The sequence below is a fragment of the Doryrhamphus excisus genome, chromosome 23 (assembly GCF_030265055.1).
Source record: "Doryrhamphus excisus isolate RoL2022-K1 chromosome 23, RoL_Dexc_1.0, whole genome shotgun sequence".
NCBI classification, from domain to species: domain Eukaryota; kingdom Metazoa; phylum Chordata; class Actinopteri; order Syngnathiformes; family Syngnathidae; genus Doryrhamphus; species Doryrhamphus excisus.
The window spans coordinates 6,696,440-6,719,108 of NC_080488.1; the positions used below are offsets into that span (position 1 = coordinate 6,696,440).

The following is a 22,669-nucleotide window of genomic DNA, read 5'->3' on the forward strand; positions in this document are numbered from 1 at the left end:
AGATATGGCTTTTTCTTGGCAATCCTGCCATGAAGTCCAGCATCCTGAAGTAACCGCTTCACTGTTGATATTGACACTGGTGTTTGACGGGTACTATTTAGTGCAGCTGCCAGGTGACGACCTGTGAGGCGTCTTTGTCTTAAACTACACACTCAGATATTTGCCTTCTTGCACAGTTGTGCATTGGGGCCTCCCACTCCTTTTTCTGTCCTGGTTAGACCCAGTTTGTCCTGCTTTCTGAAGTGAGTAGTGGTAAGAGATTTTAGTTTTAGTTTAGATTTTTAGATTGGTTTTCTAATAATCTAATAGCCTTATAAAATGATTAACTTGGATGAGCAGCCATACCAAGAGATTGATGCAGACGACTGACAGTTGTTGATCGTAATCCTCTGTGCAAAAATGTAGATCCTTCTTTGAAAATCATCTGATGAAAATGTTCTGTTAAGATATTTGCAAGCGATCCCAAATTTTTGAGCGGTAGTGTGTATATACATACACACACACACACACACACATATATATATATATATATATATATATATATATATATATATATATATATATATATATATATATATATATATATATATATATATATATATATAAACATATACATATACACACACACACATATATATATACTATATACACATGTATATACATATATATATATATGCACACATATATACATATATACATGTATATACATATATATATGCACACATATATACATGTATATACATATATATATATATGCACACATATATACATGTATATACATATATATATATGCACACATATATACATGTATATACATATATATATATGCACACATATATACATGTATATACACACATATACATGCACACATATATACATATATATACACACATATACATGCACACATATATACATATATATACACACATATACATGCACACATATATACATATATATACACACATATACATGCACACATATATACATATATATACACACATATACATATATATATATATATACATATACATATATATATATATATATATATATATATATATATATATATATATATATATATATATACAAATATATACAATTTACAATTAACACTGTAGGAGAGAGAATGTATTGGTAAGAGAATATATTGTTGGAAGACCAAAGAGGAGGTTTGCGGATGTAGTGAAGGATGAGAGGAGAGTAGTTGGTGTAAGAGAGACAGATGCAGAAGAGAGGAAACTAAAGAAGCAGGTAAGTACTAGAGCCCTCACATTAGCCTATGTCTTCTTTCTCTTTCGGCTTTTCCCTTCAGGGGTCGCTATAGCTACACTCCATCCAACCCATCCGTCTCTCTCACACCATACTACCCTCATGTCCTCCTTCACTACAACCATAATCCTCCTCTCTGCTCTTCCTCTTCGCCTCCTACATGGCAGCTCTAAACGCAGCACCCTTCTACCAATATAATCACTATCTCTCCTCTGGACATGTCCAAACCATCTCAGTCTGGCCTCTCTGACTTGAGCTGCAAGGCTTCGAACATGTAATTTCCCTCTGATGTAGTCATTCCTGATCCTATTCATCCTGGTCACTCCCAATGAGAACCTCAGCATACTCATCTCTGCTATCTCCATTTCTGCTTCCTGTCTATTCCTCAGTGTCTCCAGGCCAAACAACGTGGCTGGTCTCACCACAGTTTTGGATACCTTTCCTTTCATTTTAGCTGAAACTCTTCTGTTACACATCACACCTGACACTTTTCTCCACACATTCCATCCTGCCTGCACACGCTTCTTCACCTCCTTTTCACAATCTCCATTGTTCTGGACTGTTGGCCCCAGGTACTTAAAATTTTCCACCTTCTGTATCTCTTCTCCCTGTAACCTCACTCTTCCACTTGGGTCCCTCTCATTCACACACATATACTCTGTCTTGCTGCGGCTAATCTCCATTCCTCTCCTTTCCAGGGCAAACCTCCACTCTTCGAGCATCTCCTCCACCTGTTCCATTCTCTCACTAGAAATCACAATGTCACCCGCAAACATCATAGTCCATGGAGATTCTTGTCTAACCTCATCTGTCAGCCTGTCCATCACCATAGCAAACAAGAAGGGGCTCAGAGCTGATCCCTGATGCAGTCCCACCTCCACCTTGAGCCTGTCTCACTTACACCACGTCTTACAGTCCTCATACATGTCCTGCACCACTTGGACTTACTTCTCTGCCACTCCAGACTTCCTCACACAATACCACAGTTACTTTCTCAGCACCCTGTCATAGGCTTTCTCCAGATCTACAAAGACACAATGCAGCTCCCTCTGACCTTCTCTGTACTTTTCTATTAACATTCTTAAAGCAAATACTGCATCTGTAGTACTCTTTTTGGCATGAAACCATAATGCTGCTCACAAATACTGACTTCTGCCCTTAGTCTAGCTTCAACTAATCTTTCCCATAACTTCATTCAATTCAAACAGACTAAAAATCTTTCCTCGAGCCATCATCTCTCTCAACCAAGGCAACCAATCGTCCTATAATGTAAACCCTTAGTTATTTCTTATTTATTCTTTTAATTCTTCTATTTATTCTTTATTTATTCTTCTAATTTCAAATTTATATATTTTGTACTGTCATACTGTCTTGCACTGAAAATGGAGCTGCTGCAATTTCATTCCATCCATCCATCCATCCATTTTCCTCCGCTTATCCGGGTCCGGGTCGCGGGGGCAGCAGTCTTAGAAGAGAAGCCCAGACTTCCCGGTCCCCGGCCACCTCCTCCAGCTCCACCGGGAGGACACCAAGGCGTTCCCAGGCCAGCTGTGAGACATAGTCCCTCCAGCGTGTCCTAGGTCTGCCCCGGGGCCTTTTCCCGGCTGGGCATGCCCGGAACACCTCACCAGGGAGGCGTCCGGGAGGCATCCGGACTAGATGCCCGAGCCACCTCAACTGACTCCTCTCGATGTGAAGGAGAAGCGGCTCTACTCTGAGCCCCTCCCGGATGGCTGAGCTCCTCACCCTATCTCTTAGGGTGAGTCCAGCTACCCTACGGAGGAAACTCATTTCTGCCGCCTGTATCCGCGATCTCATTCTTTCGGTCATGACCCAAAGCTCATGACCATAGGTGAGGGTGGGAACATAGATCGACTGGTGAATTGAGAGCTTTGCCCTCCGGCTCAGCTCTCTTTTCACCACGACGGTCCGGTACAGCGACCGCATTACTGCCGAGGCTGCACCGATCCGTCTGTCGACCTCACGCTCCCACTTTCCCTCACTCGTGAACAAGACCCCGAGATACTTAAACTCCTCCACCTGGGGCAGGACCTCATTCCCAACCTGGAGGGAGCACTCCACCCTTTTCCGACTGAGAACCATGGCCTCTGATTTGGAGGTACTGAGTCTCATCCCAGAAGCTTCACACTCAGATGCAAACCGTCCCAGTAAATGCTGAAGGTCGCAGCCCAAAGAACCCATAAGAACCACATCGTCTGCAAATAGCAGAGATGAGATTCTAAGGCCCCCGAACTGGACTCCCTCAACACCTTGGCTGCGCCTAGAAATTCTGTCCATAAAAATTGTGAACAGAATCGGTGACAAAGGGCAGCCTTGGCGGAGGCCAACGTTTACCGGAAACAGGCTAGACTTACTACTGGCAATGCGAACCAGACTCCTGCCCCGTTTGTACAAAGACCGGATAGCACGTAGTAACGCGCCACCAATCCCGTACTCCCGGAGCACCCCCCAAAGGACGCCACGAGGGACACGGTCGAATGCTTTTTCCAGGTCCACAAAACACATGTAGACTGGTTGGGCAAACTCCCATGCACCCTCAAGCACCCTCGTGAGGGTGTAGAGCTGGTCCAGTGTTCCACGACCAGGACAAAAACCGCATTGGACCTCCTGTATCAGAGGTTCGGCCAACGGTCGTACCCTTCTCTCCAGCACCCTGGAATAGACTTTCCCAGAGAGGCTGAGGAGTGGATCCCCCTGTAGTTGGAACACACCCTCCGGTCACCCTTCTTGAAAAGGGGGACCACCACCCCGGTCTGCCAATCCAAAGGTACTGTTCTCGACTTCTATGCAATGTTGAAGAGACGTGTCAGCCAAGACAGTCCCTCAACATCCAGAGCCTTGAGGAATTCTGGGCGGAACTCGTCCACCCCCGGAGCTTTGCCACTGAGGAGCGTCTTAACGACCCCAGATACCTCAGCCACAGTGATGGCACTGTCCACGTATGTGTCCTCAGACTCTGCTTCCTCTATGGAAGGTATGTCAGTGGGATTGAGAAGGGCCTCAAAGTATTCCTTCCACTGTCCGACTACATCCCCAGTTGAGGTCAGCAGGCCCCCGTCTCCACTGTAAACGGTGTGGACTGGGCACTGCTTCCCTTTTCTGAGGTGCCGGATGGTTTGCCAGAACCTCTTTGAGGCCGACTGAAAGTCGTGCTCCATGGCCTCACCGAATTCCTCCCACACCCGAGTTTTTGCCTCGACAACCGCCGAAGCCGCAAACCGTTTGGCCTGACGGTACCTGTCAGCTGCTTCCGGAGTCCCACAAGCCATCAAGGTTCGATAGGACTCCTTCTTCAGCTTGACGGCAGCCCTGACCTCTGGTGTCCACCATCGGGTTCGGGGCCTGCCGCCGCAACTGGCACCGACCGCCTTGCGGCCGCAGCTCCAGGCAGCTGCCTCAGCAATGGAGGCACGGAATATGGCCCATTCGGACTCAATATCCTGGTCCTCCCCCGGGATGCAGGTGAAGCTCTGCCGGAGGTGAGAGTTGACAACTCGACAAACGGGAGACTCTGCCAGACGTTCCCAGCACACCCTCACCCTCACTACTTGTTTGGGTCTACCGGGTCTGTCCAGCATCCTCCCCCGCCATCTAATCCAACTCATCACCAGGTGGTGATCAGTTGACAGCTCAGCCCCTCTCTTCACCCGTGTGTCCAGAACATGCGGACGCAGGTCTGATGATACGACTACAAAGTCGATCATAGACCTGCGGCCTAGGGTGTCCTGGTGCCAAGTGCACTTATGGACATCCCTATGTTCGAACATGGTGTTAGTTATGGACAAACTGTGGTTCGCACAGAAGTCCAGTAACATCACACCGCACGGGTTCAGATCAGGGAGGCCGTTCCTCCCAATCACACCCCTCCAGGTCACACTGTCATTGCCCACATGGGCGTTGAAGTCTCCCAGTAGAACGACGGAGTCACCAGCTGGGGTGCTCTCCAGCACCCCTCTGATGGACTCCAAGAAGGCCGGGTACTCCGAACTGCCATTTGGTGCGTACGCACAAATGACAGTCAGGACCCTTTCCCCAGCCCGAAGGCGTAGGGAAATTACCCTCTCGTTCACTGGGGCTGACTCCAACACAGAGGCACCAAGCCGGGGGGCTATTAATAAGCCCACACCAGCTCGCCGACTCTCCCCTGCAGCAACTCCAGAGTAGAACAAGGTCCAGCCCCTCTCGAGGAGTTTGGTTCCGGAACCCAAACTGTGGGTCGAGGTGAGTCCGACTATGTCTAGTCGGAATGTCTCAACCTCTCGCACAAGTTCAGGTTCCTTCCCCACCAGCGAAGTGACATTCCATGTCCCAAGAACCAGATTTGGCCGCCTAAGACCAGGTCGCCTACGCACCCGCCCTTGACCGCCACCCAACACACATTGCACCGGACCCTTATGCTTGCCCCCGTAGGTGGTGGGTCTACGAGGGGGAGATCCCGTGTGGCTTCTTCGGGGCCCGGCCGGGCTCCACAGGTGAAGGCCCGACCACCAGGCGCTCGCCTGTGAGCCCCTCCCCCGGGCCTGGCTCCAGGGTGAGGCCCCGGTATCCCACATCCGGGTGAGGTGCGTTTACTCCTCTCGTTCTTGCTCATATGGGTCTTCTGAATCACTCTTGGTCTGTTTCACTCTTGGTCAATTTCATTCTACTGTATGTAAAATGACAAATAAGGGCATTCTGATTCTGATTGTATGGCTCATTAGCTTTATACCTTTGTAGCTCCACACATCCCCTTCTTAAAAATTCTGTTCTTAAAAATGAGAACCAACTCCGCCATTCCTGAGGCATCTTCTCACCACCTAAGAGCCTACTGAACGACCCAGTCAGGAACTCTACTTCTACCTCTCCTAGCCACTTCCATACCTCCACAGGTATACCATCAGGACCAAGTGCCTTGCCACTCTTCATGCTTTTCAACGCTCTTCTCACTTCCACTTTACCAATCTTTGCTACTTCCTGGTACACAGCAGACACTTCTTGTACTCTTCCTTATCTCTCATTTTCCTCATTCATCAACTTCTTAAAATACTCTTTCCATCTTCCAGCCTTCACTCCAACCACTCGTCCACCTCATTACTACTATTACCACTATGTTTGACTGTTTCATTTCATCACTGTGGTTGTTTCATACTATGTCCATTCCATTATGGCCTTTTAGAGCCATCATAGACATTTGCTGATGTTATTCTGTTATTGTCATTGCAATTGTTGTTGCTGTTGCTCTTTTCTCTCTTTGTATTGTCCCCCTCTTGTCCCTGCACTCCCCCCTTTGTTTTCTTTTTTCTTCTATTCTATCCCCTCCTGCTCCAATCCGGCCACTCAAAATTTGCATAAACTTAATTCAGGGCTCACTTCCAATTGTGCAAACTCCATTATCTGAGGAACAGGAAAATACAGCATTCTAACATGAATAGGTCAGACAACTGGAAAAAGTATATTGGGTCCCCTTTAAGAAATAAAACGGTTGACTATCTAAATTTTTTTTTTACCAATTTAACCAGTTCACTATTAAGTGAAATATCTTATTTTCTCTTGTGTATTAATTGTTCTGGGCAAAATCAATGAACCCCAGTAAGAAGTGTAGATGATGGGCAAAATTTCAGGAACAGTGCAGCTTTCCTTTAACGCAAGTGTGTAGTTATAAGAGATAGATATTAATCGATACAAATATTTGATTGTGATTAATCATATTTTATGTCCATAGTTAACACAGAATTAATCACATTTAGAATTAACCGCATTAATCGCAAGTTTTTATCGATAATACTTAGGGGAAATATATTTGTGGATTCGATGTGCAACTAGAATGATAATTACATACATCAAATTTCATGTAAAAGGATAACAGAACAATAAAACAATAAAGTCATCGGGCCATTATTTAAAACAATACAGTCAGCAAGCATATTTTTGCTATTATTATTATTATTATAGTATTTTCCTTTATCATTAGCATATTAGCTGTTAAATTCACCCACAAACTTTCAGTAAATGCAAAATGTGAGCGAGTGTGACGTCTCACACTGACAGGACGTGTTTTTGTTTATTTGTGTCAGCTAATTGTTTATTTATGATACTTGCGGCGACCTGCTTTTGCCTTGCCGCTGAGAGGGTCAGGCTTGGTCTTTGCGTTTGTGACACGCTCAACAAAGACACAAAATCCGGAAGGCTTCGGTGTGATTTATTAATTGAGACCGGGGTGGCAAAACTGAGGGTGTAAAGCAATTGGGGCAGAATATGTTTCATACAAAGCGGTCAACAAAAATACGGCTTCTTCGCCTTTCCTTTCTCCTCCCTGTTCGATGACATCCATGTGCTTTTTATACTTCCACACCCCCCACTAGTGACCATGTGACCTCCACCCCACCGACGGCGACCTAAACCTGTCTCCTACAATATTGGTTTTAAATTCTAAATGTTTGTGAGTAATAAACGCTATTTAGGGGGCCTACACATCCACCAGGGGAGGATGAAATGTAGAAAGCAGCCTGACTAGAATCCTCACACTGCACAAGCAGATCAGGCGATAGGGACCCAAAGCCAGGTTTGCAACCACAGCGCTGCAGGACCCAACAGTGCTGGGATGTCTGAGGTGGTGGAAGGTAGCCCTGGGAGTGAGGTGGACCCCAGCGGAGACAAGAGCCCGTCCGAAAGTAAAACCAGCAGCAAAGGAGTTAGCATGCCCTGTAAGATCAAGTGGCCAAAGGCGAGCGACCAGGTAGGCTGGCAGAAGTTTGACACAGAGTTGAGCCAGTTGTTGGAATTGACACTGCGAGGAAGAGTGGAGAGCAACCTTAACACCTTTGGCGAGATTATCTTTGAAGAATGCAAGGAGAGGTTTGGCGAGGTCAAAAAGAGGCAGCCCACATCCCCAGGAAAAGGAAGGAGGGAGAGGGACATCGAGCAGCTTGTCAGAGACAGGCGGCAGCTCCGACGGAAAGCTACACCTGAGGAGAAAGCTGGCCTTAAGGAGCTGTGGGACGAGCTTAGGCAAAAGCTCGCCAGGCTGCGCAGGGCGGAGAGGATCAGAAGGAGGAAGAAGAAGAGAGTGAAAGAGAGAACCAGCTTCTTTAAAGACCCATTCAAGTATGCTCGGCAGTTACTGGATGAGAAGCGGAGCTGGAAGCTAGATGCCTCCAAGGAAGAGCTGGAGAGGTACATCAAGAGCCAGTACAGTGACAACAGATGAGCCATCCCGCTCGGTTCCCCAGGATATGTCCCATGCCCAAACCCACCAGCAACACAGTTTGACACCTCCCCAAGTTGCAGGAAGTGGAGGATGTCATCAGGAAGGCAAGGTCAGCATCAGCCCCCGGGCCAAATGGGCTCCCTTATAAGCTGTACAAGAACTGCCCACAAGTGGTGAGGATACAGTGGAGACTCATGAGGACAGCTTGGAGGAACCAGCAAGTGCAGACAAAGTGGCAGCAAGCAATTGGTGTATTCATACCAAAAGAGGAAAACTCCAGTATCATCAGCCAATTTAGAAGCATTGCCATGCTCAACGTGGGGGGGAAGATATTCTTCTCCATCCTGGCCAGGAGGATGACTAACTTCCTCATGGTAAATGAGTACATCGATACAAGCTGCCAGAAGGCTGGAATCCCTGGTTTCCCTGGATGCATTGAGCACTCCTCCATGATTTGGGAACAAATCCAGCAGGCAAAGAGGGAAAAGCGGGACCTACACGTCCTGTGGCTAGATCTCGCCAATGCATACGGTTCAGTGCCACATAAGTTAATAGACTTTGCCTTGGACTTCTTCCATGTTCCAGAGTGTATAAAGAACATCATCACCAGATACTCTGACAACCTGCACATGTGCGTTCCGCTGGAAGGCTGCACAACTGGATGGCAACGGCTAGAACGAGGAATCGCCATGGGGTGCGCCATCTCCCCAATCCTGTTTGTAACAGCCTTCGAAGTTATCCTCAGAAGGGCCAGGCAAGTCGTTGGAGGGATCAGGCTACCATCAGGAGAGAGGCTCCCACCACTAAGGAGCTACATGGACGACGTCACGACCATCCTTCAGACAGCACCATGCACAACACTACTTGAGCGTTTTGACGAGCTGACCACGTGGGCGAGAATGAAGGTAAAGGCAACAAAATCAAGAAGCCTGTCAATAAGGAAAGGAGTCCCCCAAGTCAAGATTCACCAATGTGGCGGGAGGAGAGCCAATATCACAGCTCGTTGAAAAGCCACTCAGGAGCCTGGGGAGGCAGTATACTGCGGACTTGTCTGACAAACAGATGGGAATGCAGGTTAAACAACAACTTGCCGAAGGGCTTGCAAGGATAGACCAAAGCCAGCTGCCAGGGAAGCACAAGGTGTGGTGCTACCAGCACACACTATACCAACGTGTGATGTGGCCACTTAAGATCTGCAAGGTCCCCATTTCGGAGGTCAGCAAGATGGATAGCCTAACCAACAGATATATCAGGAAGTGGATGGGATTACCTCACTGCTTCTCAGATGCAGGCCTCTTTGGATGGAACATGCTGGAGCTCCCTTTGAAATCCATCAGTCTCGGGTACAAGCAGGAGAAGGCATGCCTTGTACTTGAGATGAAAGACTCTGCTGACCATCTAATAAGGAGTGCAAAAGTCCCAATCCGCACAGGCCGTAAATGGAAATCACCTGCTGAGGTAGAGAACGCCATCTCCAGCCTGCAGCTCAAAGAGGTGATGGGGTCAACCCAGATAGGTTGCACTGGCCTAGGCTGGGCAGTGCAGCAACAGTTCTGGTCCAAAGCTACCATGAGGCAGAGGAAGACCACGGTGGTGGACGAAGTCACCAGGGTGGAGCAGGAGCACTTCCGCATAAAGACGATATCCCAGGGCATCCCAGCCTGGACACGATGGGAGGCTACTGTGCAGAGGCGCATCAGCTGGGCAGACATCTGGAGGACACCACAGAGCAGACTAAGCTTCCTGATCAGAGCAGCCTATGACACCCTCCCATGCCCCCGGAACCTCACTCAGTGGTTCGGGAGTGAGGTCGGCTGTCCGCTGTGCAGTACCACCAAGGCTAGCCTCCAGCAAATCCTGTCAGAATGCAGGCTGGCAGAGCATCTTGAAAGATGCAGGGTGGCTGCAAACCACAGCCAGACAATGGTAAGGCCAGCGCTAGCTGAGATCATGACAACTACTCTCAGACCAGATATTGTCATTTGGTCTGCAGTAGAGAGATCAGTCCACTTGATTGAGCTAACCATCCCCTGGGAAGAGGGCATGACAGCAGCCCATGAGAGGAAACACCTCAAATACTCAGAGTTGGTGGCGGAGTGCCGAGAGGCTGGCTGGAAAGCCAGGGTATACCCTCCGCAGTGCTGGAATGACAGGGACAAGCCTGCGGAAAGCGGTGGAGAAGCTGGGAGAGGAGGTTGAGGAAGGAAAAAGTATGGGGGCTAATACCCTCCCTGCAGCTGCAGGGAGTGGCGGGGAGATGTCCCAATACGCCACTGTCCCCCCACCAGGAGATGTATTGACATAGGAGGCGAAACATCTGGGAACGGTGGCCTCCAGCTGATGACCCTGCAGCTGCCTGCATCGGCACGGGAGGAGGTGCGACAGGCCGGCCTGTGCAACAATCTCCCAAGCTGATACTACGTAGGAATGCATAAAAGTAAGATTGCATTACTTTTAGTGCTAATGTGCATAATTTTGGTACACAACCTCTCTGAAAAGTCCACTAAGCGGGATGCTAGCTCTATATTAATTTAGTGCTTTTCATTTGATGTTGTTCCAGCCATAGTTTTATACAATACATAATAAGTAGGATAAATGACATTACTATAATATACGTATGTTTTACCGAGATGTTGAAAATCTTCCCCTAAAAATCACTAATGCAAGCACTAATGCAACACTCAACTTCATCATATTGACAGCCTGTCATTAGCAAATCAGCAAAGAAATGTAAAAATGTAAAAAAAAATAAATGAAAAAAAAAAGGAACACTGGTTGACAATCTTATGCCAAGGTACCACTGTATACGACAATAAAAACAATACCTGAACTGCTTCAGTTTCGGGCAGGAGATGTAATCCGCATAGCTCAAACACAGCTACAGTAGATACAAATAACTTTGGTCATACTGAAAAAGCCATCTGCCAGGACTTTAAAGCCAACTTTGCCAATGGAAATCCTCTTTTCTTTCTCTATGTCTGCTCAATATTTATTCCAGCTTGTGACTACAGAGTTATCGTGCTTCAATCAAACTACGGCGTGGGCCGAGGGTCAAACAGGAGGAGCACACGTTAACTGCACGTCAAAACAATTACCGTCGTTAAAGGAAACTCATGTTAACATGTCATTAGTGCTTTAACTTCGACAGCCCTTGTATTTATCAATGGTTAAATGTGAGAAATTATGACTTTGTTGTTTCCTTCCCTCCCTCAACATTGAAGTGGCCGTGCAACATTTTCAGCAGAATATATTATTATATTATATAATTATTATTATTATTATATTATTATATTTAAATCTAAAATGTTATTCAAAATACAGTCAGAGTTCAGCACATCTTGTGTATTGTAGTAATAGTAAGTAAAGGCCCTTTTTCCTACCTTTGGTCATGAGAGCAGTTAAATGTTCCAGTTCGGATTCCAAACTGAGATACCTTCTGCACCATCTTCACCCAGTTAGACTTACCAAGCAGAGCTTCTCGGTCCTGGGCAATGACCTGTACACCAGACAGACATATAATAGGGTCAAAGAGGTAAACGGCTTATACAATTTTGCACCTGGCACTATATATCTGGTACTGCACATTTAAGCAGTTTAAAAATCCCCACAGTACGCATCTCATGATCAGCACAGGACAAAAAGTTACCATTAGAAAACGCGAAGCAACTAAAAGGAAAACAAACAAAAAATGATAGGACAAGTATGAATAGTGAACTATAATGGAAGCCAAAAATAGCCCACAAGGCTTTAGAGGTCTACAGTGCTTCCGGCAGTTTTATCAAACGAATGGATAAACAGATGGACAAATATATACTGATATGCTCCTGTAGTTATATTATTATTACAACTGTCAAAAATTATGTGTGTCAACAGTGGTAACTAATTACTTCATTAGTTAATATATTAACTTAGTTAATATAAGTTAATATTTAGCTGAATTAATGTAACGAATTAAGGCAAACCACATCTCTCTTTTATGACGGCAGATGGAGGCAAAGTGCAATCCCCACAGTCAAACAGAGTCTAGTCTATTACTTTATTCTTGACCTGAACCCATAAACAGCAGTGCATTTCCAACACCATATACTGTATGTATATGCAACTACCACATCTACCATATGCCTTCGGAACACACTTCCTCATTCTCGAGGTGCATTCATGGACACCGAACTCTGAACATCATAACATCTTTATTTCATGTGTATGTGTGGTCTAAATAAACAAAAAAAATCAGCATTTAAGTGTGCTTCAAAATCCCAGATAATACACTTAAAATGTGAATTCAACTGAAATTATGAGGTGTCTTGAACGCAACCCTCACTTACACCCAACTCAAATGTCTTTTTTTTATTAAAAAGGGACAATAAAAATGAAGTCAGTATGGTAAATTAGAATAAAATAAGATAAAACTAAATATAAAATCAATAAAATAAAATAAAATGTGATCAAATACAGTACGATCAAAATAAGAAAAAATAAAATCTAAAAAGAAAAGTAAAAAGTCAGCCTCCTACTAAGTGTTAAAAGCCAAAGAGAGGAGGCGGGTCTTAAGATGGGATTTAAAAACAGACAGAGAGGAGGCCTGTCTAATATGCTGAGGCAGATTATTCCAAAGTTTTGGGGCTGCAACAGCAAACGCACGACCCCCCCTGAGCTTCCGCTTTGTTTTAGGCTCCCTCAGGAGCAACTGATCAGATGACCTGTAGAAGCTCAGAGAGGTACGGCGGAGCAAGACAGTTGAGGGATTTAAAAGCAAATAAAATAATTTTGAAATGAACCCTAAAACGTATAGGCAGCCAATGGAGTGAAAGAACATCGGGGTAATGTGCTCATATTTTCTTGTGCCAGTTAAAAGATGTGCTGTGGCATTCTGCACCAACTGGAGGTGAGAGATGGTCGACGCACTGACCCCCCACATATAAGGCATTGCAGGGAACCAAGATCTAGCAGGGGGTCCCAGAGGTTCCACCAAAACACATCACCTCAGTTTTACTGTAATTAAAATTAAAAAAATTAAAAGCCATCCAGACCTTGTCATCAAGACATTTCAGCCGGGCAGTGACAGAGTCTGTATCATTTTTCTTAAGAGACACATAAATTTGACTATCACCTGCATAACAATGGAAAGAAACGCCATGTTTTCTAATAATGGAGCCAAGTGGGAGCAAGTATAGTGAAAAGCAGAGGAGGACACACAGTCGCCAAGGCTAACACAAAACGTTCTGTAGGCCAAGTACGACCTGAACCACTCCAATGCCACACCCCTAATGCCAACCCGTCCAGGCAAGAAATTAGGATCCCATGGTCCACTGTATCGAAGGCAGCAGTTAAATCTAAAAGCACAAAAATTACAGAGTCACCAAAGAGTGACCAGAGTCATAAAAAACTTTTAAACGTGCAGATTCAGTGCTGTGCAAAGATTTAAAACCGGATTGGAAAATCTCAAGAATGCCATGTTTTACAAGAAAGGTCAGTAATTGATTGTAAACTACCTTCTCAATAATCTTTGACGGGAAGTACAGTTTAGATATGGGCCTGAAATTGGCAAGTACAGCAGGATCTAGCCCTGTTTTTTTTAATCAGTGGTTGCACCACCGCATGTTTTAAAATTTGTGGGGACTACACCTGAGCTCAGACTGCTATTAACAACTGCCGTAACATATGGTCCTACAGTAAAGAAAAGTTCTTCAAAAAGCCGGGCAGGGACAGCTCCTTCGGGGAACCAGAGGGCTTCATGTGACCGACAATCTCCCGTAAAGAAGATAGAGTCACAGGCTCAAACTGGTTAAAAACAGCAGAGCAGGTGACAGAGATTGAAGGGTCATAGACCAGAGGAGAAATTAGAGCCCTAGTAGGAGATACCTTGTTGATAAAAAAAAAAAGTGAAGAAATCGTTCACAGGCAGCAGGAGAGACCTCCATGCATGGTGACAGTGGGGCATTCAGGACAGAGTCGATAGTTTGAAACATTATGCAAGGTTTGTGATCTACCGTTTATCCTCACGAGGGTCATGGGGGTGCTGGAGCCTATCCCAGCTGTCTTCAGGCGAGAGGCGGGGTACACCCTGGACTGGTCGCCAGCCAATCACAGGGCACATATGGACAAACAACCATTCACACTCACATTCATACCTATGGACAAATTCGCCAATTAACCTAGCATGTTTTGGAATGTGGGAGGAAACTGGAGTCCCCAGAGAAAATCCACCTTTTAGCAGCTTTCACAGTTGTTTGATACCGTCGCCAGCAGTCCCTTAACATTTGAAAAGACCCCTGCAGTTTGTCCCTCTTCCATTTGCGCTCTGCGGCACTCCTGTCTGACAGCCCGTGGTGCGTCATTCAACCAGGGCTCATATGAGGTTTTTAATGGATCCTAAAACAGTCTGGCAGGTGGAAAGTAGGCATGAACTGAGCTCCCCAGTGGTGCACACAGACTCCAGAAAGACGATGAGGAAATTAAAAGTAGTGGAGAACTGAGCAGCAGTCAAAGGGTTAATAATACGGCAGCGCCGAGGAGCAGTGGCAGATTTGACTGGAGAAATACAGGCAAGAGTGACATTAAATAAAACCGGCATATGATCGGAGAAAACTGCGTCACAAACCTCAAGATTAAAAACAGGTAGACGTAAGATAAAACAAGATCGAGTGTGTGTCCGCGTTCTCGTGTAGGTCCAGACACAAACAGCACAAGATTAAAAGAGTCAATGATGTTTTAAAAAGTCCTTTGTCATTGGCTTATCAGGTCAACACACATGAAGATTAAAATCACCAACAATAAGGACACGGTCATATTGAGGCAGGATTTCAGCCAGGAAAACAGAGAATTCATCGATAAAGTCCTTATTGTATTTCGGAGGCCTATAGACCACAGCACACTATACAGTGTGAGAGTGACCCAGCTCAAATAAACTTAATTCAAAGCTGGTGACGAAGGATGACGGATATAGTTGCTTGCACTTATAAAAGCTCTTAAAAACAGAGGCTATTCCTCCATCTCAGTCAGACATCCGGGGGGAGTTAAAATAGCAGCAATCCCCGCAGGTTGCAATTATTTAGCCCGGGCCAGCGGGGACGAGGAGAACAGGGAGTGCGAGGCTGGAACACCTCATCCGGGCCAATGAGAGGTGACAAGCAGGAGTTGACAGGATCATTTGAGCGCCGGGAAATAAAGACGCCACGCACAACTCCAAGCTGAGTCCAGAAAGGAGAAGAAGAGGCCACCATGACAGCCTTCAGCATCACCAGCCGACCACTACGCCAACCCGACGACGGGTGCACTTATGCAGAGAAGGTAGGGCCGGGGTGCGGAAAAGGTGGGCAGGGATTCTCGCCAGGAGCTGGGGCACGTTCTCATGTCCGTTATGACCCAACCTTGCTAGATTTTCAGCATAAAGTATTAAATCCAACAGTGCTTGGCGATTGTACACCAGCAGGGAGCTGACATATGGCGACATACACAGCACAAACACATATAGAGCAGAGGCAGGAACAGACGGCTAGCCACACGCACCGCCGCTATTGCAATACTATAACCATCAATTTGAAATCCCAGAGTTTACTGGGTGGTAGGAGGCAGTCCCTCTCCTTTCATACATTGTCAGTGACAATTACACATTCACACATATGCACACATTCATGCACATCCACATGACTCACAAAAAGTTAGGGCTATTCGGTTTTCAGGTGAAATGTCAGGACAAGCTTAAAATGCACTCAAACCTTCCTTCAGCGGAATTTCAACTTTGGCGCCGCTCTGATGGCAGCCTGCTACAGCAGCTCTCGCTCTTCGTTGAGTTTTTTTCTTCTTTATTCTGTCTTTTTCATTCTTTTTCTAATTTATTCTTAAAGGGACTGCTTCGTAAATGCTCAGTTCAACTGTCCACCATAGTGATAGTGTTGAGCTGGCATTTCTCATATAATTTTTCGACAATGTTTTCGACCGCCCGCCGAAGCCCTTTTGTTTACAGTAGGGACCAGCTGTTGGCGCTCCGCAACACAGCGGCGCTGCCCCACAAGAGGCTCGAGGTTCCCCGGGAGATAAAGAGAAGAAGACGGAGAAGCCATGCCGGAGCCCAATGCCGCAACAAGAGGAGGAGATACAGACCAGTTCTCCCGTCCATCATCATGGGGAATGTAAGATCTCTCCCCAACAAGATGGACGAGCTAGCGGCGTTGACCCGGCATCAGAGGCAGTACTGGGAGTGTAGCGTCCTGTTGTTTACGGAAACGTGGCTGGATACACGGACCGCAGACATGATCGCTACACTACACTGATTCACACTACTGCGGGTGGACAGGACAAAGGAGAGCAGTAAGAGGAAAGGAGGCGGGCTGGCAGTGTTTGTGAATAATAGATGGTGTAACTCTGGGCACATCACTATTAAAGAGCAACTCTGCTGCAAAGACATTGAACTGTTAACCGTTAGCATGAGACCGTACTACCTGCCGCGGGAATTCTCACATGTTATCGCGATAGCGGTGTACATTCCCCCCTCTGCTAATGCCGAAGCGGCCTGTGACGTCATCCACTCTGCCGTGGGCCGGCTACAGACACAACATCCGCAGGCTCTCCTTCTTCTCTCCAGTGATTTCAACCACGCCTCTCCATCCTCCACCCTGCCCACCTTCACCCAGTATGTCACCTGCTGCACCAGAGACAATAAAACACTGGACTTGTGTTATGCCAACACCAAGAAGGCATACACTTCAAAAGCACTTCCTCCTCCTGGGAAGATCAGACCACAACCTGGTTCATCTTCAGCCTGTGTACAAACCTCTCGTACGTAGGCTGCCAGCTGTGTCCCGCACAGTGAAGAGATGGTCTGATGAAGCTGACGAGGCTCTGAAGGACTGTTTCAACACAACAGTGTGGGAGGAACTCTGCCATCCTCATGGGGACGACATAAACAGTCTCACTGACTGCGTCACAGACTACATAAACTTCTGTGTGGAAAACACTGTACCCTCCAGGACTGTACAGTGTTTCTCCAACAACAAACCGTGGATTAATCCGGACATAAAGGCTCTCCTAAAGGAGAAGAAGAGGGTCTTTAAGTCAGGAAATAGGGACGAGCTGAAGGCTGTGCAGAAGGAGCTGAGGAGGAAAATCAGGGAGGGGAAGGACTGCTACAAGAAAAAGATGGAGGAAGAGCTGAAGCGTAACAACATCAGAGGAGTCTGGAGAGGCCTGAAAACCATCTCTGGCCACAAGGGGCCCGACTCCCAGGCTGCTGGGGACCAGGCGTGGGCAAACGACCTGAACGTATTCTTCAGACAGGTTCGATCAACCATCTGCCCATCCCCCGGCCCAGCACCTCCTGCCAAAACTCCCCCCATCGACACCTCGAGTGGACAGCCCTACCCCCATCTCCCCCTCCTCCACACAGCCCCCCTGCTCCAACCTGTCCCTCACAACATCCCAGGTGAGAAACCAGCTCCAAAAAACCAAGGCGAGGAAGGCGGCGGGACCAGACGGCATCAGCTCCAGGCTCCTGAAGTCCTGCACGGACGAGCTGTGCGGGATTGTTGAGCACATCTTCAACCTGAGCTGGGGAGGGTGCCCCAGCTGTGGAAGACATCCTGCGTGGTTCCTGTCCCCAAGACGCCGCCCCCCAAGGACCTCAGCAGCTACAGCCCGGTGGCACTTACATCACACCTGATGAAGACCCTGGAGCGGCTGATCCTTGACCATCTCTGCCCCGTGGTGGGTCCTTCGATGGACCCGCTTCAGTTCGCCTATCAACCTGGCACTGGGGTGGATGACGCCGTCATCTTCCTCCAGCACAGAGCGCTCTCTCACCTGGAGAAACCTGGAAGCACTGTGAGAATCATGTTCTTTGATTTCTCCAGTGCGTTCAACATCATCCAGCCAGCACTTCTGAGGGACAAGCTGGAGCACACAGGGGTGGACCTGCACCTCACATCGTGGATACTGGACTACCTCACCAACCGTCCACAGTATGTGAGGACACGGGACTGTGTGTTCGACACGGTTGTCTGCAGTACGGGGGCCCCACAGGGAACGGTCCTGGCTCCGTTCCTTTTCACCCTCTACACTGCAGACGTTTCATACAACACACCAACCTGCCACCTGCAGAATTTCTCTGACGACTCTGCAATCGTTGGCCTCATCACAGATGGGGACGACTTGGAGTACAGAGGACTGACACAGGACTTTGTGGATTGGTGCCAGCGGAACTGCCTCCAGATCAACACGGGGAAAACCAGAGAGCTGGTGGTGGATTTCCGCAGGCGCATCCACTCTCCTCCAACAGCAGTGAACATTCAGGGAATGGACATTGAGATGGTGACATCCTACAAGTACCTGGGTGTTCATCTCAACAATAGACTGGACTGGACTCATCACACGGAAGCACTTTACAGGAAGGGCATGAGCAGACTCTATCTGCTCAGGAGACTGAGGTCTTTTGGAGTGCAAGGGGCACTCCTCAAGACGTTCTATGACTCTGTTGTGGCTTCAGACATTTTCCAGGGAGTGGTCTGCTGGGGCAGCAGCATTTCGGCTGCGGATAGGAAGAGACTGGATAAGATCATCAGGAAGGCCAGCTCTGCCCTGGGTTGCCCCCTTGAAGTGGTGGGAGAGAGGAGGATGTTGGCTAAGCTATCATCCATGTTGGAGAACGACTCCCACCCCCTGCAGGACACTTTGACAGCACTAGAGAGCTCCTTCAGCGATAGACTGCTTCACCCCAAGTGTGTGAAGTAGCGATATCGCAGGTTTTTTCTTCCTGCAGCTGTCAGGCTGTACAACCAGCACTGCTCCCAATAGACTTCTACACCACTATGTACATCTGTGTAATACTTGCTTTTATAGTCAGTATAGTTACTCCAGACCCCATTCACTGTGCAATATCTGATCAACCTCCATGTGCAATATTAAGGGCTCTAAATGCAATATACTAAGTTCTATGTGAAGTATTTCCATAATGCCTCATATTAACTCTCTAACAAGATCTCAGTGTATAGACTGGTCATATATCTCATCTTGTTTCATATTATCTACATACTGTATTATATATAACTCTGGGAAAAACTGATGATTTTGTTAATACTTGGGTTGTTTATATTGTTTATTTTTGTATATGGTGTATTTTGTACTGCTTAACTGACTCTGTACTCTTGCTGCTGTGCAATACAAATTTCCCCACTGAGGCACGAATAAAGGCATATCTTATCTTATCTTAATGTGACCTTCTCTAAGCTTTTGATTGCACATGTACAACTGTTAAATGTTTCAGTAAGTTTTGAACAAGCTGCTGTTCTCTAACGAAGAGCTTAACAGCAAAAATCAGCATTGACCAATAAATGTACTAGTTCATCATGGTGTTCACATTTTGACATCATGAGACCAAGACGACACCTAACAATGGATCAACAGTCTCTTGCCATTGTGATGCTTCAAACAGGATGTTCTCAGACGAAGTGGCCACTGAGTTTGGAGCGTCACACAGTGTCATCAACAGGTTGCAACAGTGATATCGAGAGACTGGAAGAGTCACAGAAAGGCATAGAAGTGGACGTCCTTTGGCCACATCCTGTGCTGATGGCTGCTACAACAAAACCTTCTCGATGGGTATTATAGCGCCATTGGCACATTAAGTTCTTATTGTCATGGCTTTGCAAAAACATTGGTGTTATTCTGGGCAGTGAACTCAAACTTGACAGGCAGATATGTTCCACTGTAAAAAACGTTTTCCTTCCAGTTACGATTATTGGCCAAGCAAAAGCTCCCAAAGAAAAACCTTGAGAGGGCAATACACTGTTTTATTAAATCACGCCTTGACTACTGTAATTCTCTATTTGTAGGTCTTAGCCAGTCAGCTAAGTGCTTGAATGGTCTGGCTCCACCTTATTTAACTGAACTTTTAAAGCCTCATATGACTACCAGGGCGCTTAGGTCATCAAACCACTGGCTCCTGGCGGTACCTCGGACAAGATCACGACATGCTATGACTGACATCCCGAACATCCCAACAACCGGCAAGCTGCATCTAATTTTTTTCATTATTATTCTTGTTTGAATTGCAATTACATGTAAACGGGAAAGGACAATATATTTTACAATATTTTTACATTTGTACAAAAGACTGGTTTATAGTGTCCAATCTCTTTTGCTGCTTTAAGTGAACATGATTAAACGCAGTTTCCATTTACAACACTAAATGGGCACCTGAATGCACCAGGGCAGCCGCGCAGTTTTCAGAGTCGTCGTAACATTTGATGTTCAACTAACAGCGTGCGCTTATAAATGTGAGTAACCTGGTTATTTGTCATTCCTTCAATGCTAGATGCTGTTTGCACCGACATATTGGAGTGTGTTGGGATTCAGCTGCTGAGCTGATCGCTAACTGCTGAGCTAAGTTAGCCATTGCCACTAATTCATGATGTTGTTAGCATGCTATTTCAGTGTGTTTACTGTACTGCTTATAGCTGAGATGTTATGTTGCTGTGCATTTGTTTATGTTCCTAACTGCTAGCTTTATAAGCATTGCAGTGGGGTAAACAAATATCATTGATGATTCACAATAACATATACGTAGTTAAAGGCAAATTGGCTATTTGAGAAGTGTGTATCAAACTGGTAGCCCTTCGCATTCATCAGGACCCAAGAAGTAACTCTCGGTTTCAAAAAGGTTGATGACCCCAGTCTAAAACCGAAATGCAAATAAAAACAAGTGGATAGTCACTGACTTTGTAACCCTTAATGCTCAGTGCATTTAATGATGCCGTGAAAGCCCATAAAATTCACTCAAAACATGTGAATTCATCTTAAATGATGTGATGATTTTGACCGCAACTCCTCATTGCTCATATTAAAACACTTCAGGTCTGATTCAAATAATCTGCTATGATAGGAACCATCCATCCATATTCTGTGCCGTGTATCCTCACTAGGGTTGCAGGGGTATGCTGGAGAATATGCCAGCTGACTTCAGGTGAGATTTAAATAAAGCAGTGTTAGGTAAATAGATTTTCATACACGTGTGCCATTTCTTAATGTGATTTAAATTTTGGTGCTGTTAAAACATGCAACTATACATAATCTTGCCCTATAATTTGTCTTTCTTTCAATAAAAATACAGTAAAAATATTTCAGACATACTAAGACAAAGTGATTAATCATTATTAATTAATTTGAAACCATGATTAATCTGATTAAAAATTGTAATCATTTGACAGCCCTACTTTCTGTTCATCAAATACAGTAAAAATGGGCATATTTCAGACATATTGTAGTTGTTAATGGTGATTAATCATTATAAATTTGTTTAAAAAAAATTAAAAAATAAATGGCTTAAGCTTTGTAGCCTTTTATACAAGATGACAAATTTTATATTGTTTTATGTCATCATATCCAACTTTCAATGTTATTTTTTATGGTGGAAATAACAAGATTAATGTGTGTTTTGGTGTCATGACCACAAAGCTAGCCGTGGAAGATGAAGGTAGACCTAGAAAATTCCCGCAGAAATTTTGATGGGCTTGCCACCTGTGCTGTGAACCTCGGGCCCGGTGTCTGCTGTGCCGCGTCGCCGAGCAATACCGTGCGTACATTAGACGAGGAATTTAGCAACAAAGCTGACATGCTACAATGCCAACATGCTAACAGTCAGCACGGTAGCAGCTAAAAGAAAGCGAAGAGGCAGTCCCATAGCGTACCTACATCATGCCATGCCTTTAGAAAGCGGCAAATTAGCTAAAATTCTAACATGCTTAGAGCTAGCTTGGTAGCATCTAGCAAGTAGGTACCAGGTCCCAAAAGTGTTCAGGCAGTCACATAGTGTCCCGACATCATGCCGTGTGTGTATTCGGCTTCATAAATGAGTAAATTAGCTAAAATGCATGCTAAGAGCACATGGTAGCTACATGGTAGCATCTAGCAAGAGAGCCTCGAGTTTAGAAAGTGCCAAGGTTGTCCTGTAACCTCCCTACATCATGCCACGTGTGTATTATCCTTTAGACATTAGTAAATTAGCTTAAATGCTAACATGCTAACGGCTACCATGCTAGCACCTAGCAAGAGGGCCTCAAGTTTAGAAACTGCCAAGGTTGTCCTATAACCTCCCTGCATCATGCCATGTGTGTATTTGCCTTTAGACATGAGTAAATTAGTTAAATTCTAACATGCTAATGGCTACCATGCTAGCACCTAGCAAGACAGCCTCAGGTCCCG

General features: G+C 45.9%; 1 protein-coding gene across 5 annotated transcripts in view; it reads right to left on the bottom strand.

Annotated features, from left to right (window-relative positions):
- LOC131110604 (E3 ubiquitin-protein ligase RNF103-like) overlaps positions 1-22,669 on the bottom strand; it is an 82,325-nt gene that overhangs the window by 40,860 nt on the left and 18,796 nt on the right. For all 5 annotated transcript variants that reach the window (XM_058063853.1, XM_058063852.1, XM_058063850.1 and 2 more), the window contains exon 3: positions 11,857-11,972. In XM_058063853.1, coding sequence (XP_057919836.1) covers positions 11,857-11,972 — 116 coding nt within the window. The remainder of the gene's footprint in view (positions 1-11,856; positions 11,973-22,669) is intronic.